This window comes from Diachasma alloeum, unplaced genomic scaffold (genome assembly GCF_001412515.2).
Source record: "Diachasma alloeum isolate Michigan unplaced genomic scaffold, Dall2.0 Dall_scaffold_00368, whole genome shotgun sequence".
Classification (NCBI taxonomy): Eukaryota; Metazoa; Arthropoda; class Insecta; order Hymenoptera; family Braconidae; genus Diachasma; species Diachasma alloeum.
The window spans coordinates 434,194-453,345 of NW_021680507.1; the positions used below are offsets into that span (position 1 = coordinate 434,194).

The 19,152-nt window shown below is 44.4% G+C and overlaps 1 protein-coding gene across 2 annotated transcripts; it reads right to left on the bottom strand.

The window, feature by feature from the left end:
- Nucleotides 1-1,298: 1,298 nt before the first annotated feature.
- On the bottom strand, nucleotides 1,299-17,600 carry LOC107041603 (WD repeat and FYVE domain-containing protein 3). Of its 2 annotated transcripts, XR_001461082.1 has the most exons (5): nucleotides 17,226-17,600; nucleotides 16,670-16,909; nucleotides 4,540-14,504; nucleotides 3,299-3,518; nucleotides 1,299-3,209 (listed from the first exon to the last, which is right to left on the bottom strand). XR_001461082.1 is itself a non-coding variant. In XM_015262221.1 (4 exons), exons 2-4 carry the CDS (start codon nucleotides 16,892-16,894, stop codon nucleotides 3,401-3,403), a joined length of 10,308 nt encoding a protein of 3,435 aa, XP_015117707.1. In that variant the 5' UTR covers nucleotides 16,895-16,909; nucleotides 17,226-17,600; the 3' UTR covers nucleotides 1,299-3,400. The 2 variants fall into 2 exon arrangements, 1 of the variants encoding a protein (XP_015117707.1); XM_015262221.1 differs by having other exon boundaries at nucleotides 1,299-3,518.
- Nucleotides 17,601-19,152: the final 1,552 nt, after the last annotated feature.

Genomic DNA, 19,152 nt, shown 5'->3' on the forward strand with positions numbered 1-19,152 from the left:
ATTGGGTTTTATTCACTATTCAAGAAATTCCAGGATAATCATTTCCATTGTATCATTATTCCATTGAAGATTAATATGAAAGTGTCATGATTGTAAGGATAAATCGTAGTGAATTAAAGTTTGAGAGTCATGATCAATCTATCTTTCATCGTCTTTATAAATTTATTATCAATTACTTTTTTTTGAAACTATTCAAATTTATTAATGACAAGTTTCTCATTTTATCAATTGAACATTCGCTTTGTTAGATGATGAGATTTCTTCATGTCAAAAGACTTCACAATCTGTTTTGATCAACAAAATTCATTTTTTTTTAGAGAATTTATTGGAGTTTATTCATTATTGAAATAATTCCGGAGAAATGATTTCAGTTATGTAATCATTCTATCGCAGATTAATATGAAATTGCCACGATTATAATGCAAAAATGTCATGAATTGAAGTTTGAGTTGTGATCAATCCATTCTTTCATCTCCTTTATAAATTTATTAACAATTAAATTTTTGTTTGGAATTATTCAAATTTATTAATGACAATTTTCTCATTTTATCCATTGCGCATTTATTTTGTCGCTCTCATTTTATCAGATGACGAAAATTCTGGCAAAATTCATTGACAAAAGAGTTCTCAATCTGTTTCAATCAACAAAACGTATCATCATTTAAGAAATTAATCAGAGCTCGTCTACCATCTAAATAATTCCAGAATAACAGCTATAAAAACATTCAATCGAAAACCTTAATGAACTCGCTGGGAAATTCTACTGGAATTCCCCAGAAATTCTATAGGGATTCTATCAAAATTCTAGAGAATTCTCGTTAAAATTCTATTTGTTTTTTTCACCGATTCTATCAGATATTTGATAGAAAAAAGTTGATAGATTTTGATTTTTCTATTTGAATTCTTCTCTTGAGTTTTTTTCTATAAAAATTAGTGGGCACGGATTTTCCAAGTTTTTCCTGCGATATTTTGTTTTATTTTGCATTGCAGGATCCGAGTGAAAAAAACTTTAAAAATTCATACCCAAGTACTCTTATAGAAAAACTTCCAAGAGAATATTTACATAGAAAAATCAAAATCTATTGACTTTTTTCTACAAAAATCTCATGGAATCAGCGCACAAAACAAATAGAATGTTAACGAGAATTCCCTACAATTTTCTAGCGAAATCAGTCAGTTTTTCTACTGAATTTTCTCATACGTAAATGACCTCATAAAAACAATTTCTTCCAAAAATTAATCTAAAATTATCCAGGCCTGTGCGACTATAATAAAGAACACTAGATAACAAATGGACAGTCATGTATAATATATATTTATTTCATTCATCTTTATTTCCTTTGGTATGTATAATCAATTTATAATCTACTGATCGTGCTCTGTGTCTGGGCGATAAAAGCCATCGGGTGCTATGTAACCATAACTTCCTCTTTATTATTCAATTGCTTGCGTCATTATATACACTTCAAGATATTCAGTGGCTATTAATCAAAATCATGTTTATTTTCCGTTTAATGTAACAAATTAGTTGATTTTTATTATTCATCATTCTCTCAGCTGGTATAGTATATTATTCACATGTACCATTGCTACAGTTATCAGAAAAAAAATGATTTCCCTCGATTTTAACAAATCATCTCTCAATTTGTAAACAACACTGAGACCTTAATTGATGGAAAAAAACCGAATGTAATATCACAATTAATTGAAATGATTGTTATAATGAAGAAATACATGAAATCTGACTTTATCGGAAATTATATAATTTTTGATTAAAACAAAATTATAACATCGAGATGCGATAAAAAATGTCCTTATATACAATTCAAAATATATTAAAATCAATTTATAATACTGTCGAATATTCCTAAAAAAATCGATAATCCATACTGATTCGTTAATTCTGTTGGAAAAAAATCGGATAAACGTAGAATTAAAGCAATCTGACGAAATTCATACAAAAGGCACCGACACACACTCGTGACTAGAAACTATCCTGCTGTGCCTTTATATCGAATAAATTTTACACAGTAAAATATGCGTATGTCGACGAAACACTGTCACAATCTCATTTTACCAACGATAAAAAATCCTAAAATGTCAATTTGCGAAAAATAATTTCAGAAAGAGTAGAATAAAAATGCAATCAATGAAAAAATGACTGACTTTTCCCCTTTGCATGCCTAATTATCCATTTAATTCATCTTCACTATTCTGTGGGCTTGAACATTCACTAATTATTCCTCTCAATCCCCTCTATCAACTATCCCTCATCTAAGATATTCAATTCAACTAATTCATAATGTAACAATAGAGAATATTGATCGTGTTTTATAATTTTCTTTATACAGCACTGATTCAGCCTTTTTTCTGTGATACATTTGGCTTCTCTTTGATGCAACGGGGGACACCGTTAATTAATACTTCATTCTTGAATAATTTATCATCCTTTAGAATTTATCGGCTTCAGAAATCTTCGGAGAATGGTTCAATCCATTGATCGATAGTCGATTGTCACTCGAAAATTTCCCATGCCCTCTCATCAATAACTCATGTCTCAATAGGTCTTGATTGTTATGCACTAATGTCTACATAATTCCACATTAAATTCTATACACACGTATGATAACTCTAGTCTAAGCCGTTTACGTTTCTCATTCTCATTATTTTTTTGTATCAAATTTTCCCCTCATTTTTTGCTTTTTATGGAATTTTTATCATTTTTTTTTCAGATGAATTTTTCTTAAGGTATTTGTTCACTTTATTATTTTGTTCAGACATTTTATGCGAATATGGTATTGTCTATGATAGCACAGTGTCTTGAAATGATTGATAAATCAACTAAAATAAATTTATGAAATGAATAAAAATTGTCAAAAGAAATAAAACTTACAAGAACCGTAAATTAATAATTCTCATTAAAACATCCCTCAATGAAAATAAAATTTAAAAAAACTTATTGGAAAATAATTCGTTACGAGACGAGTAAAAAAATCACAGATTGTAAGTAATGCATCAGCCCTTAAATCCTAACATTCATGATTATACATTGTACAGAAATACGATTAACATCATCCCCATTGGGGAACAGAAACAAATAATTCTGTAGGCTCATCTATCAACGATCCCTATCAACCTATTTTTCTTTATATTTCTCTGAGAAACAATGATGAGAAAAAAAAAATTATCAATCTTCGACAGGGCCACGACTGAAAAATCATCACATCGAAGATATCCAATTTCAATAAACGGTGTTGTTTCAATGAATTAATGAACTCTGTGAAAATATGATACTCACGTAGATTGGAATTGCCTCGATAATAAAATCATCTGGAAGGACATTTGGTGGTTTCATTAGAGTCATCTAACTACGTAGAAATCTGGCTTTGGAATTCAGGTATTAGGTATTGTTGCTTTCCATTGAATTCTGGGATCTCAGGGAGGCGTAGCATCCCTGGCAGACACGTACAGGCTTCAATATTCCTAGTCGTGATATTTTGGATTCAAATCTGCTGCATCTACACCCAAACAGAGAACGATAATTGTGAATAACACAATTTTTTTACATCATGTCAAGATATAATTTATGTCCGAATAGGAATTCACGTTTAACCCTGAATTCATGTCCAAACATGAATTTATGCACAGATATCAGTTCAGATCCAGATTTAAATTCAGATTCAGACTTGACTTCATAGTGAGACAGGAATTCATACTTCGATCTGAATTCAGGTCAAAGTATGAATTCCTGTCTAATACCAAAATTGGATTTAGGCCATATTTTTAAAAATCATGATTGTTGAATATGATTTTTTTAATCAAGTCCAGACATAATTTCTGACCGGACAGGAATTTACGTTTAAACCTAAATTCAGGTCCAGACTTCAATTAAGATTCAGACCTGATTTCATATCGAGACAGGAATCCATGCCCACGTCTGAGTTCATGTCCAGAAATGAATTCCTGTTCATACCAAAATTCAGGTCCAGACCGGATTTATGTTCAGGCACGATATAAATCCCGTCGGGGTCCGATTGTTAAAAATCATGATTTTTGGACATGATTTTAAAAAAATCATATTCAGATTTAAATTCAGGTTCATACTTGAATTCATGGCCAGGTATGAATTCCTGTCTATATCGGAATTCAGGTTCTTATCTGATTAACGCCCAGACGTGAATTTATTATAAGACCAGAATTCAGGTTTTTATCGAACCCAAGTTCTGACCTGAATTCCGATTATGTGATCTAAGGCCAGGCTTGAATTTATTCTCAAACCAGAATTCAAATTCTTATCTTATTCAAGTTCGACATGAATTCCTGGTCATGCCTGGATTCCTGCACATTCCTAAATTCGTGTTCAGGCATGAATTCCCGTCCGGATCTGAATTCTCGCCCGGACCTAAATTCTTGTTTATATATGAATGACTGTTCAGACCTGAATTCATACCTAGATGCCTTCTGCGTAATATCTAGATGACACATAACCTACGCAAACAAAAGAAAAATTCCTTTTCTCAAAAACCAAAATGAACTCACTTAGAACAGAAGACTTGGCCGCAATTCCTGCAGTGATGCCTCCTCTCATAAATATTAAACCGGACTCCACACCCCACACAAGAATCTGCCCCTTCATCCTTCAACCAGTGATCAGCAACAGTTCTCCCAGGCTGCTCACAAACACTCCACGAGAAAACCCTCCCCCTGGTGTCCCCCACATAAACAGTCCTGTGATCCCTGGAGACAGCGAGAGCAGCAATGGAGGCAGGCTCCGCATTATCCTTTCTATCATACGCCGTGTGCATCGTCAACTTGCTCCTGAAAACAAGCTGTCTCTGCCACTTGAACCCCTCCCTTAGGATATTCTGAGGATTGATCCTCTTGGGTTTGGTATCTGCCTCGTTCACCATCACGAAGCTATCGGTGAGACTGGTGTCACTCTTGCTGGTCCTGAGAGCTCCCTCCGAGTCGACCGGAGCGCTACTAGCTTCATCCACTCGTGTCCCCTCGCTATCCGCCCTCCCCCCACCCTCGCTCTTCCTAAACATGGGATTCCCCCGACTCTTTCTCCTCAATACAACCGTCGGTGACTGAGCACTTCTCGACGAGCTCTTATGACCGGAACCATTGCTTGATTCATTGTCAGAGCACTCCTCCTTCTCCTCATGAACCCTGAGGGCTTCCTTGGAGCCCTCAGCCTCCGACAAACTACTCTCAGATCCACTCTTCATCAGCATCCCAGACTCCTCCGCAGAAATGCTCATCTGTTTCACCAGTTCGTGAACCCTCTTCTTGGTGTTTTGCGTTCTGTCCTGTTCCTCAGTCAGCTGGCGTTTAGTCTCTCTGACGACGGTTTCCTCGGGTTTGTCCTCCTCTGCGGGTACCTGAACGTAATCCATGGACCACATCCTGGCGACGCCGTCAGTGGACCCCGTCATAACAACGTTCTGCGAGTCCCACTCGTGTGTCTGGCTGAAGGCAACACAGAGGATCTGCTGCATCCTGTCAGCTCGACCGACGCATGTGTTGACACTGGCTAGCTCCTCCCCGTTGATACTCCAGACGTGCAGCCAGGTTGCTGCACACGTGGCGATGTCACCTGTCAGATCGTTAATGGCGACTGCAGCCACCGGTCCAGCATGGCCTCTCAGCTGCCTTACGAAGAGGCATCTCGAGAGGTCCCAGATGATGGCTGTGCCATCTCTGGAGCCGGACACGATGACGTTGTAAGCTGGAGAACACGCAAGACAGGTGACTGCTTCAGTATGACCATACAGACATTGCTTTATCGATAACTGACGCTTCGAGTACTCCCAGACCGTCACCACCGAGCTGGTACCGGCGGTCACAATCAGCTTGGAAGACGGACATACGCAGGCGACAATCTCTCCGCTGCTCTGCATCATCGCTTCGCAGACGAATATTGCTTTTTCAGAGTCGTAATTTCCTATTCTCAGAGAGTGATCGGCGAAACCCCAGGCGACGTACTTGTTGAAGGACGGGGGGATTAAGCATTTGTTCTGCTCCACCGCGAGAACAGACTTGTCGACGTGGAGGATCTGGCCCACCGGCCCCTTGAGTTCCTTGATCGGTTGCAATGAGGGCTTCAAGTTGTCTAGATTGTGGAAGAAGAGACGGTCAGACGCTGTGATGCTGAGGCCCGGGGTTATCGGCCCGGGGTCGATCACCGAGGTTCTTACACTCATCTTCTTGCAGGGGTGGGGCTTCTTGAACAGCTGTTTCGGGATCTGGCCGAAGTTGTTGATGAATCCTATGGTGGCGTTCTTCTTCAAAGGATCATCGATGTTGTAGATGTCAACGTTGCCCTCGTAGAACAGATGGTGAAAGACGTTGACAGCGTCCACAGCTGCCGGACCGTTCTGCTTGTACCCGAAGATCAGGTCGATCCAGTGGTGGAGGTTCTGGGAGACGTAGTCACATTCCAGTGCTAGTCTATGGACCCTGATGAACTCTCGGGGGTCCTGTTTGGCCCATGGTGGTAGGACGATGTCTCCGAGCTGAACCCCTGACTGCTTCGACCCCAGATCGAAGTGGTTAGAGTTCTCCAGGAACTCAGGAAGGTAGAAGAACTCGGGAATCAGCTCCTTGACATCCGCCATGTTGTGCTTTGATGCAGACAGCCAGGCCTCCTTGACACTATTGAACATTCTGTCAGCCAGATCGAAGTGCCCTCCCTGGAGCCGCAGGAAGTGCTGAGTGAACGGCTCCATCCGAACGAGATACGAACAGACGATCATCGCTGAGGAGTAGTGGGTGCCGAAGTGGTACGGAGGTGTCTCCCCGTGTGGGTCGTCCCACTCCTTGTACCTCTTCTTGAACTGCAAGAGTCTTTCAGGGCTTTGAGCTCCCATCGGCTTCGTAAAGTCCCTGAACGTCGAGGGATCATTGAAGTCAATCTCCTCAGTGTCATAATCAGCTAGGATCCAGGGGAAGATCGGGTATTGCATCAGGTCGTTGTAACTCCGGCCTGCCAGGGTGTTCAAATGCATCAGATACTGGAAGTTGGAGATTTCCCCTCTGACCCAACGTTGCGTGACAGATGTCTCTCCAATGAGATTAGACAAGAGTCCTGTTGCTTGTTCCACATTAGCTGTCCTCTTCTGTCCCGCTACGGACTGATGTGCGCTGTCAGCGATTGCCGTTGCGAACGTCATGAACCTCTGGTACACCTTGTTCCTGACTTTCCTCGGGAACGCCAGGAGGTAGTTTCGTCCGTCCCCAGAGAAAACTTCTAGCGCCATCGGCTGGAGAAGGTACCTTCGCTTGTGGACCTCTCTGATGTCTTCGTAATTGAACTTAGAGCACTGCCTCATGGCGCGTGACCTCCGGGGAGACCCCGGAGATGGTAGAATAGGTTCGTAGGCGTCCGGAAGGCTCTCGATGTCCCGAATCTCCCGGCTCTTCAGCAGGGTAAACCCATCGATCACGTAAAAGTGTTCCTTTCCGAAGAGTAACAAGCCTTCTGTCGTGTCCAACCCTTGGATCCTAGCGCACCTGAACATGTGGCTGATCTTCTCGTGTTCTTCAAGCAATCTCAACAAGGTTTGATTATCAGGCACAGCCTGGTTCTCCTCCTCCTGTTCATTGTCCTCAGTGGTCTCGTCAGGCTCGCTGGCATGGCGTTCCAGTGTGCAGGGGACCATCGGAGGCTCGCTCTCAGTCGATCCTTCATTGACGTTCAGAGGGGTGTCATCAATCACGGGATCCCGTTCTCTCTCGAACATCCCTGAGTTGTTCCCCAGTTGCTTCAGGTAGTACTCCTTGCTGTCATTGCTCGAAGCCACCTTGTACTTCAGCTGTTTATTATCGGGATGATCCAGCTCCGGGCGGTAGGGGTAGTGAATATAGAAGAGATCGTTCTTCATCATCTTCTTGCGCATCCTGCATGGGCCCTCGGTCATGTCCAGCATCCATTTGTCGAGGATTGTGGGGGTGGGAGGGCCCCACAGACCCCGCTCCCTCGTCAATTCGGTTTCTGTTTGCAGCCATTCCTGGTAGACGTATCGCTGAGTGTGTTGGTACGTTTGCTGCTGCTGTAGTTTCTTAGAAGCCGCTAGTTCTCGGACTAGAGCTACGTGTTGCTCGGTCCACTGGGCGACTGTGCTGTGGTGGAGTCTCAATCTCGGTCGGATGGACTCTTCCTTCCTGACTTTTGTCCTGCTGGCTAATCGTGTAAGACCCCCCGTCACTTTCTGGATCTTCGATTGAATCTGGTTGTGGAGTTCCCAGGGGCCCCTGTACGAAGCCTTTCTCTCTAGAACCACGTAGTTGAGCCAGAGCCTCGTCGCCTGTTCGTGAACTAACTCTCGCACCACTGAGAGCTCCGGGGCCCTTTCGTTTCCGATCGGCGGGGGGAGAGTGATCTTGAAGACTTCTTCGATCGCCGGTTTCTTGCAGACGTACAGCTCCTCCCAGACACGTGTGGCAGCCACCGCCATGAGATTGTGGCCTTGGTGTGAGGTCAGACGGTCGTCACTGGACTCTACCTGAGGATTGACGTGCCACGTGGTCTTCATGTTGGTGTCCAGCATGATCTTGATGTCTGCTGTCAGCTGAAGCAGGCAGTATGTCAAACAGCTGATGAATTCGGGCTCGTGGTTGCCAGCGCCGAAGACCAGGAGACGGTGGGTCGTCAGCTTGTGGAGGGCCTCTAGCACTGCCATCTGATCAGCGATGGAGTCTGTTGTTCTCGACAGCAGGAAGAGAATCGTTCTGTTGAGACACTGGTGGAGACCCTCCATACTGACAGCTCCTGGTCGTCTTTTGGCTTGGCCAATAAGTTTGACTATGAAGTCGAAGATCTCGTGGGGGTCCTTCGTCAGCGCCCCTTGCCAGAGTTTATCCACTATCCTCGCAGCTACGTAACAGACATTACTCGTGATGTTGTTGGTGGACCCTCCAGGAACGACAGGCAATGCTGCCTGCTCGCCGATGAGAACATCAGCAGCCAGAAGATGCTCCATAAGAATCGATAGGATTTCGGTCTGGTATCTCGTCTGCTGACCAGTGGAGGCGTACTCCGGCCAGGCCTCCAGGACGAGATCGATGACCCTTGGGGACTTTGCTGTGACAGGTAGTGACAAGGAGTCAACGACGATGACTCGAAGGAAGTCCATCACGAATTTTCTGGCTGAATGATTCGTCAATCCAATGTCCTTGGAGGGTGACCTCACGAGGACTGGTTCTTGGTCGTCAGCTGGTGTGCTGGCACCACTGCTGTCTTGAGAACCACTCAAAGGCTTCGGGAATAGGGTCCCTGCGAGGGCTCCCAGTACCTCAGCCGACATAAACACCTGCATAAAGTCCGTGAAGTTATGATAGAGGAAGAATAGAAATTGGATGATGGTTACAGGGTAGTCGTTCAGCCACTCCGGTATACCATCCGGTGAGTTGAAGTGCATGTTGAGCATGGTTCTGACCATAGCGAGGAGTGTAACAACAGCATCTGGACAGAGATTGATCTTAGATGCAAATGATGATAATGAGTGATTGGCGGGTACTCCAAACATGAAGTTCCAGACGTTATCAAGCTCGAGTTTGGAGTCAGCTGGCAGTAGTTTGATGGGTTGTCCCATCATCAGGGCTATAAAAAGGAAATAAAGTTCTGGGACAAGGTCGACGTGTTGAGGTAGTAGCCATCCCAGATGCTGAAAACCTGGAACGTGAAGACCCGAGGGTTTGACCTCTCCAGGGGCATTTTGTTGCTGACAACCAAGGGCCATTGCCATCTTATTATGATCGGTGTGTCTTAACCAGCCGCCGTTACTGGTACCGTCCTTGAATTTCTGGAGAATCGGTTGGACCGAACAGATCGCCACGAGGATCCGCAGTCCCCAGACGACTGTCGTACTGTGGAGACCAGGTTGGAGGAACAAGAGAACCCAGTCGAGCCCCAGAACCTTTGCCAGTTCGTCGCACATGGTGGCGTTGACCTTGTTCCCGTTGAATAACAACGAATGAAGGAGCTGGAGACATCTGTTCCTCAGTAGAATGATCTCGCCCTCTCCCTCCTTCGGTCCTTCGTTCTCCCTCGGCACGAGATGCTTCTCCGACATGACTGGCAGTGTGGCCACGATGAACTGACCGAACCAGAGGAGGTCAGCTTGCCTGGGCTGCGCCAGAAGAATACTCAAAAGTGCCAGCAACACCTGCCTCGTGGAGTTCTGCTTCACTTCGCTGAGAATGTGAAGGAGTTTATGAACGAGTTGAAGATCCCTCATGAGTCTCAGGTTGGTTCGCTTCTCGTTGGACTCTGCGACAAGCTCGTAAAGATGTTCCAGTAATGAACGAAGGAGTTCACCAGGTGCCTCGTGCCACACCTGAAGGTCACAGAGGAGATCTTGGAACGCTGTAACGTTTGGAATGGCACTTGTCTCTCGTCCGCTGTCTACGGTACCCACGAGGCTGAAGGTCAGATGCAGAATGTGGCTGTTCAGTAAAGGGCACTTTCTCCTCAGTAACATCGCGAGGGTCTGGTACCCCCTCCGACGATCCATCTCCTGCTGCGCTGCTTGATTAGACCTCACGACGCAGACGAGTGCCTTCACCGCAGCGTAGAGGGACTCCACGTCCTGCGCCATTGCGATCAGGCCGAGGAGAACAGAGCACCCTCCGACATTATCTATCGTCGTCGCCACCGGACGAGGGTTGAAGACCCTCACCCCTAGGTACCCCACGACAACGCCACCAAGAGCTCTGGCTGGGCCACTGAGGTGCCCCGCCGAGTTATGAAGAACTCTGATAGGTGTTGCATTCTCATGAGAAGACATGCCAAGCTGCTTAGCTATAGACTTGTTGTCAGCTCTACTGTAAACCTTTCTGATCTTAGCAAGCGTCAACTGCGACATCGCTTTGGCGTTCAAACCAAAGACCACTTTCTCCTCGGCCAGAAGTGCCGGGAAGGGTTCGGGGCCTATGAACTGGGGTGCCTGCATGCTTCCCATGTAATGAGGACCAAGCTTGAAAAGCGTTAATATATTCTGAGAGTTGAAGACTTCCTCAACCAAGTGGCACGGCCCCTGTTTCCAAGTTAATCTCGAGTATCTCCTCCAACAAGGGGGAGTCCCAATGTACCCATAGACCGGGGACGCCACCGTTAGGTTCGCAGCGCCACCACCCGGCGTTTGTGAGATGTAATGAAGCTTCTGGCTCTGTATATGTTGGCCATCTAGGTATAGCGAGAAGCTTGAGTTCTTCAGGACAGCCCTGTTAAGAACGATCGCGATGTGATGCCACTGTCCCTCATGGAGGAGATCAGGACACCAGACCCGAGCTCCGCTCTCACCGATCCCCTCCGGCTCCCACTCTCCGATGCTCTGAGGCATAGTTATCTCTTGCGTCGAGACTATAATGGCTTTGTCCCTGGCGCTGAGGACAGCCGCGAAGCAGATGAGGTCCCGAGCCCCCGAGGGTGGGCTTCTGACAAGCGTCAGCAGTCTGACACAGTGAGGATCCGTCTTGCAATCGGAAAATTTGTCCACGCAGATCCACGTGCTGTAGGTCAGCCCCGTCTGGGGGGGGAAGAGCCGGTCCCCAGAGCCAATCCCCCCCAGGACGCTGTTGTCAGCTGATACCACTGTCGGAGGGGTTGTGCTCTGGGGAGCAATGCTCGGTAGATAGAGACAAGCGAAGCCCTCTGCACTCATGTCGAATTCGACGAACGGTGGAAGCGTGCAGGAGCCGTGAGCCCTGAAGTCCTTGGGCGTCGTCATGGAGACGAGAGTCTTTATCCGTGTTAACGGAACGGGTCCTCCTCTTGGCTTGTTCTGGTCGATATCATCCAAGGAGATGCAGCAGAGAGGATCCCCCAGTCTGAAGAACTCACGGAGGTCCTTCGGCTCGAGGGACTGCGCCGCAAGCCTCTCAATGATGTACTGTAAGGGCTGATGCAGGGGATGGGTCTCGTCCTGTAGGGCTATCCTCCCCATGGTCAAGAGTTCCCCTGCCATCCCTGAGTCACACATCACTTGCTGATTCCTCTCGGTCCTTACGAGGCTCTTTATTACCTCGGCTACGTAGATCTGGAGGGCTAGAGCGAATTCCGGGAGGGAGGGCTCTTCTATCGACGGCACGAGGTGCAGCATTCCTACTACGATACCCGGGTGCACGATGATGGGTTCTGGCACCGGGGGGTTCAGGTTAAGAGAGCTAACAGCTGCCCTTTTTCCGCTTCCTGGGGAATCCAGAGACTTCTGGTTCTCCAGGTTTGATGATTGTCGGTGGGAGGGCGAACGCGTGCCAATAGCAGCGAAATTTGGTTTGTCGAAGGTGTCGAGGGCGACGTCGTACAGGAGTCTCATCAAGAGACAGGCGTAAGCCAGGTTCTTCGGCATCTCCGGGGGGAACGAGGGCTCCACGACACTTCCATTGAACAGGCTCGTAAGAGTGTTATGGAAATTCATGGTGGGTCTCATGTTCATCTCCCCGAGTCTCACCTGAGACGAGAAACACCCGAGGAGCCTGAGGGTGTCACAGAGACTCGACTGGCATATCTCAAGGTGAAAAAACTTGGCATTTGCCGGCTCGAACCTCATAGCTGTGCTTATCGTGTGGAAGACGACATGGAGGAGTGTCAAAAGTTGGTTCTCGTCTTGCTGGCTCCTCTGTGGGATATCATTGCAGGGCTCCACCGGCTTCGGTGGCTGAGAGCCCAACTGTCCCTCCAGAGAAACCAGAACAGACATCACGTAGACGAACCCCCCGACTTTCCTAAAGACTGTTCGAGTCCTGTGGGACTCCCTCAGACAAGCCAACAGTGTCTTCAGAATGTGGGTCTTGAGGACGAGGGCATTAGGGGGCGCCGAGTGCATTATCCCCAGAAGGGTCGCCATGTCGTCGTCCCCCCCAGCTGACAGTATCAATTCCCTCACGATTCCCAGGGCCTGATGTCGGCAGTCGAGGTGAGGGACTAGATTGTGCGCACACCTTGCACCCGTGCACTCTCTGAAGACATTAGCATTCTGGACATTACCAGCTAGCAATGTTGTCAATGCCTCCATCACCAGTGCCCCCATCCTCTCCTGCTCAACACACATTTTGTACTCGAGACCCTGATCATTAGCCGACTGTTTGTCCTTCAACAATGTAGCATAACGATGAAGACACGTAACAAATACCTCAAGCATACCAACTTCCCTGTATACATCCTTGAATATAACATTATGTCTAAGTATGTTCAACAGTGTCTCCATGCACATTATACAACAATTGACTGAATTATTTGACTTTAGTAATATCGACAGAGATATGAGCTCCTTGCAAGGCACAAAGTTCAACTGGAATACGATAAATTCGAGTAATTGAAAGAATTTCTCCTGTATCTCTGGATTTTTAAGATGGATTTTCTCAGCAAATTGTGATAATGTATTCTGTCCCTCGAGTATGAAGTAGTTGGCATTGTCACTGTGATAAACACTTGATATGGCATCGAGAATAGTGCAGCAAAGGAGTGGTGAATTTGACTTAACGAAAACTGATTGAAGGACTTGAAAGGCCTGAATGTTCCTGACTGAGCCCCCTCGATTGCTGGGTTGAGGGAGAGTAAAGCCCATTATTTGGAACAGTGAGCCCATGCTGGCTTGAGAGGGCTTCAGCTCTGTGTGCCCACACATCGTTAAGGACGCTAGCATCAGGACGAGATTTCTTATTGCGTCCTGGGCCTCGCCCTTCTCCTCCTGCTCCAGTCTCGAGGGCGCGTGCCTCAGGAGAAATTCAGACAGGAATATGTAACCCTGGCATGACCGGAAGTCGTCCAGCAGTGTTTGCGACACTTCGCTGGAGTCTTTTAGGAAACAGAAAACAGTTACGAACATCTCGACAACTTCTAGGGGCGCTAATTCAGGTACACGTTGCATGTTGTCGATGCAGAGGGCTATGCAGCCCTTGTTGTGGATGTAGGCGACAACGTTCTGGGTTAAACCGTGACGCGAGAGGGTCATGAGAACCTCAGCAGCGCTCTTTCGCCACATTACGTTGTATTGGGGACAGCCTGTTGTTATCGCTGAGAAGAGGAGGGTCAGGTCGTCCTTTCGGGCGAGCTCCTCAGCTGGGTATGGGTGGCTGCAAAGGCGCACCAGGAGCTGCACGAATATCTTTTGGAGGAGGATTCTACGCTCACGGGGGCTAAACTCACTCTCGGCGTCGCGAGTGTCTGCCTCCACGTCAGACATTTCGGGAAGGTCGAAAAAGAGGTAGAGGCATTTTACGAGGGTCGAGGGGACTGCGGCGGTTGTCATCGCTTGGATCAGGGAGGTATCCCCTGCTGCTAGGAGGTTTAACGCGGAAAGCAGCATCCAACCGTTGGATGATTCTTCGCTATTCTCGATCTCTAGGAATTTTACGATTGCACAACTCGCGGTTTCTGTGCTCTGGTTAGAGGCACGTCTACGAATTTCGGAGACCATCAGCTTTGAGACTTGCTGGGTGAAGGCTAGGATGTCCCAGAATTTTTCGTTCATGTCGGTTGAGGGGGATGAACCGAATACCTGGAATTTTTTTCGGGGATTCTTTGCGTGAGTGCGCAATGTTTCATGTTATATTTGATTCCTATTTTTTAGAGACTAGTTTATTTGTCATGTTTAATGAGTACACAACACCAAATACTTATTATAAATACTTAAAATCAGAATTTAAGGGCGCCAAGTGAATTTGAAAAAAGATTTTAAAAACAAATTTTTTTTCCCTCCATCATTGGAGAGAAATATGTATTCATCCATCCGACGAAATTTCAAACCCGCAACCGGAACTAGACATCGAAAAAATAAATGCGGAAAATCCTCTATTTCGCGTGACGAACCTCGAGAAAGCATGGGATCAAATGGGTACGGCGGGTTGAAATATCTCTCTTATTCACCCCGGTACCCCATTGTTTTTTGTCGCCATCACATTGAACACATCATTCCCCATATCTTCAAATTTTTTCAAATTTTTCTTGAGTTCCTAGGGGGTTGAAACGTTCAATTTAATCAAAACTCCATAAGAGGCCGTGTATAAGACTGATTTTGTTTATTTAATTTCNGTTGAAACGTTCAATTTAATCAAAACTCCATAAGAGGCCGTGTATAAGACTGATTCTGTTTATTTAATTTCTCGATATCTATAAGTTCTAAAATTTAAAAATTGTCACCGATGTTCACCATCTGTCTAATACTATTCATTAAAAAAATTATACCTTTGTTGGTGAGTGTCAATTTTCAAGGTCATCGCCAAATTCACTTGGCACCCTTAAATAGTATTTTAGGATTGTTTAGTGAGAGAATGGGATGAGACAATTCAAGGAGAGGATCACTGGAAGTTTTTGGAGGATATTTTTAAATCTGGAGAAAATAGCAACATTATAGTGAAATTTTTTTGTAGAGGTAGGTGAAATCTACCAAAATATTCATATGGAATTTCAACTGCCTAGATTAGATTCAGAGATATCGATCAAGTATTGATGACCAACAAAGAATTGTACCAGAATTTCTCATTCATGTGGGTTGATGAGGATCAACTGAATACAAGGAATTTTTTAGGGAAATCTATAGGTAAGTGGGTAGTGTCTTATGTTACACTCAATTACTGTTTTAGATACTACTTTATTTGTCATGTTTGATGACTCCAGAATGCCAAATGGTATAAATATGTTAGATAGGAATTTGAGTAGCATTTTACGAAGGACGGAATAGAATGAGGTAATTTTAGTGGAGGTTCACTTGAAATTGTTAGAGGGTAGTTTGGAATCGGAGGAAATGACAAAATTTAAAAAAAACCTGGTTAAATTCAACTTGGGAACGTGAACTTTTGGTTAATTGGACTTTTGTCAAATTGAACTTTCGTCTATAAAACCTTTTGGTTATCTTGTCTTTTGTAAGAATATAGGTAAAATCTGCGTTTGTGTTTGGAATTTCAGAGTCCTGTTTCCTTGTGCATATGAATTTGTGGCAAAACATTTGTAATCAAGACTTGATGTTGTCTATTCTGGATACGTTTTGTATAATGTTTTGCATTGTGTTTGTTCATTTTTTTTTTCATTTTCGCTTCCGAATGGAAGCTTTATAATGGTTCAAATTTAAGTTTCCAAATTTTTATGTTAGGGTAACTAAATATGGTCCAAAAAATCCGAATATGCAATTTTTAGGTGTCTGTATGTGGACTTTTTTCAATTTTGTTTTGCAATTTTCTTTATACGTTAAAAGTTTAAGTTGTTTTCATGTTTTTCAAGTTCAGGTTCGATTTTTTTTTCTTCAAGATTTTTTTGTTACCAAGTTGTTTTAATCAAGTTTTTTTCACGAAGTTTAATTAAGGGCAGACTACTACAAGTTTTAAAAGTCGCTGGCTATTGGAGTGAGATTTTTCATGCATTGAAGATCGATTATATACGTCTGAAAACTGATAGTTAGTGCAAAAAAATTAATTGTTTATTGTTCGTTTATCCCGCAGACGCTTAAAATATTAAAAATAATCCAGGGCCTGCAATTTTAGAGGATTTTTTTTCAAAATTTTTGAAACAATCTGTACAATAACAATTATAAATTAAGCTACTTGAAATCTTGAAATGCCGTTTTTTCTGCAACTGAAAATTCAGACCGCCCAAAAAATCGATCCCACAATTAATCGCACCACAATCCATCCCCCACCCCACCTCCTTCACCCCCCGATGATTAATTACCTTGCAAAAAAGTGGCAGCATATTATAAAGTTTATCATCCTTCTCAGCCTCGGACAGTGGATTAGGTGGATGAGTATACTCCGAGAAAAGCTTCTTGAGATGCATCAGACCAAGTGCAGTGTGTTGTGGATTGGTGCCCCCCATGCAATCATCCACACTTCCAGTCCCACTGGAGCCCATTCCCCCCACGGCGTTGCCACCCCTCAATTTCCTCATTATGTTCATTTTTCAATAAATTCCCTGTAACCGCAAAGAATGCAAAATCACCACTCGCCTCTGGCCTGACACCCACCCCATTCCCTCAACCGAAAACCCCCAAAAACAACTCTAACAACGTCACAGCTGTTATATTGCATAATTCCCATATGACTCCCTCGAAATCACAACAAAAGGGAAAATCAATGGCGAAGCCCAACGACCCCTTGAATAATTGACCCCTCGTGTGAGAATAAATCCCCCCGCGAGGGAGGAATTTTCTTAAAAATTCACTCGCTCGATCAATCATCGCCTCCGCAATAAAAAATCGACCATTATTCCCCATTGTGCCAATAATTACCTGATTAACGTGCAATTGATGACAAAATCAATCGTCGACAGATGCCCGTGACAATCGTCACTCCCCAGGCCTGCATTATCCACTTGTCGATGCTCTCGATAATTCTCTGTTTATTTTTTTTTATCTCACCCTGTCAAATCGCCAGCAAGGCGACCGAGCAAGTGTCATCCGCAAAAAGGAGACGTATTTAACCACACGGTAACCGCCCCACTCCCCTTCACTACCTGAGAAAACCTCAGTTGCCAAAATTTTTCGGTTTCTGCGCTCAACCCTTTTTCACACCAATTCACTACATCATTTCACCCTTTTCGGGGACATGATGGGGTTCACGAGATTTACATGCACTGACATTCAGCCGGAGTGAGGAGCACTTGACGTCTGATTGGCCGCAGCCATTTTACTATTTGAGGATTTATTTTGACCTGAGTGTGGGTGAATGCTAGTTTCGATACGTCGATATGGAGTCACGTGGTGTCGCAATGGGGTGGGGAAGGGTTATTGGGGGTCGGTGAGGAAGGTTGGGGTGTTATTGTATCCGTGAGGGTTACGGGGGAGGGCGCGGAGAGCCTTGGGCACCTGCTTTATCGACTGATTTTTTGCGGCAGGATTCAAATTTGCAATCAAGGGACGCGATTAGAGATGCAAAATGACCGTCATTTTTTAGATCACGTCATATGACCAAAAGATGATGGTCATGTGACGCACAAATTTTCCAACTACAAATGATTGTCACAAATCATTTGTAACCAAATTGTTGTCAAACCATCTATATAGTTGCATAATGACGGTCATAACTAATTTCCAATTTGTGACGGTCATGAATAAAACAAACTAGTTTCATCTATATGGATGGAAAAAAATGGTGATTTCCATTTCAAAATGCGAACTGAAAATTGACCGAGAAAAAAATAAAGTTTCATCTATATAGATGAAAAATGACTGTCATTTTTTCTTGACAAGTTGTGACGGTCACAGAAGGGGGAGGGGGAATTGTGACAGCCGTCATAAACGCCTCGTCATGTGATCGTAAATGACGGTCACATGACCGTCATATGACGGGTCATGTGACGCATTCGCATCTCTAGACGCGATTGTTCCGTTGCCAAGAACGGATACGCTACTGCCACTAATGACCCCGAAAACCGCGATCTAACGGAGTGAAGCGAAATGTCATAAAATACTTTACATCATAGGGGCCACAAAGTATTTCCTGACGAATGAGCCTCGCCTTCGGTTCGGATTATAAACTCACATACGTTAGAAAATACGTTGTGGGCCTGATGACGAAGGCTACTATTTATTTAAAAAATATGTCTCTATATTATGAAAATCTAAATCGACTTCTGGTGATAAAAATTTGGTACTCGAAATTATGACTCCGTAATTAAGGGTCATGAGGGTCACAGAAAGGGTTATGAGGGTCAGAATAAGGATCATCAAGGTCAAATGAAGGGTCATGAGGGTCAGTATAAGGGCCGCAAGGGTCAGAATAAGAGTCCGAGGGCTAGAGTGAGAGTTGCAAGGGTCAGCTTGATCGTCCAAATGAGGGGGGACATGGGGGTCAAAAACTAAGGGTCACCAGGGTCAAATTAAGGATCGAAATGAGAATCACAAGGGTTAGATTAAGGATCACAAAGGTCAAATTAAGGGTCCAAAGGGGTCATGGGGATCAGAAACTAAGGGTCAAAATAAGGGTCTCAATATCCTTCTATATTGTAACAATCCAAATCAACTTTTGGTGATGAAAATTTGGTGCTCGAAACTAAGACTCCAAAATTAAAGGTCAGAAATGAAGGGTCAAAATAAGAGTCACGAGGGTCAGATTAAAGGTCACAGGGGTCAGAATAAAATCATGGTGGTATAGGGGGTTGGCGAGCAGAGTGGCAAAAGAATCGTTAAAAATCATTTATTCCTCGTTCACCGATAA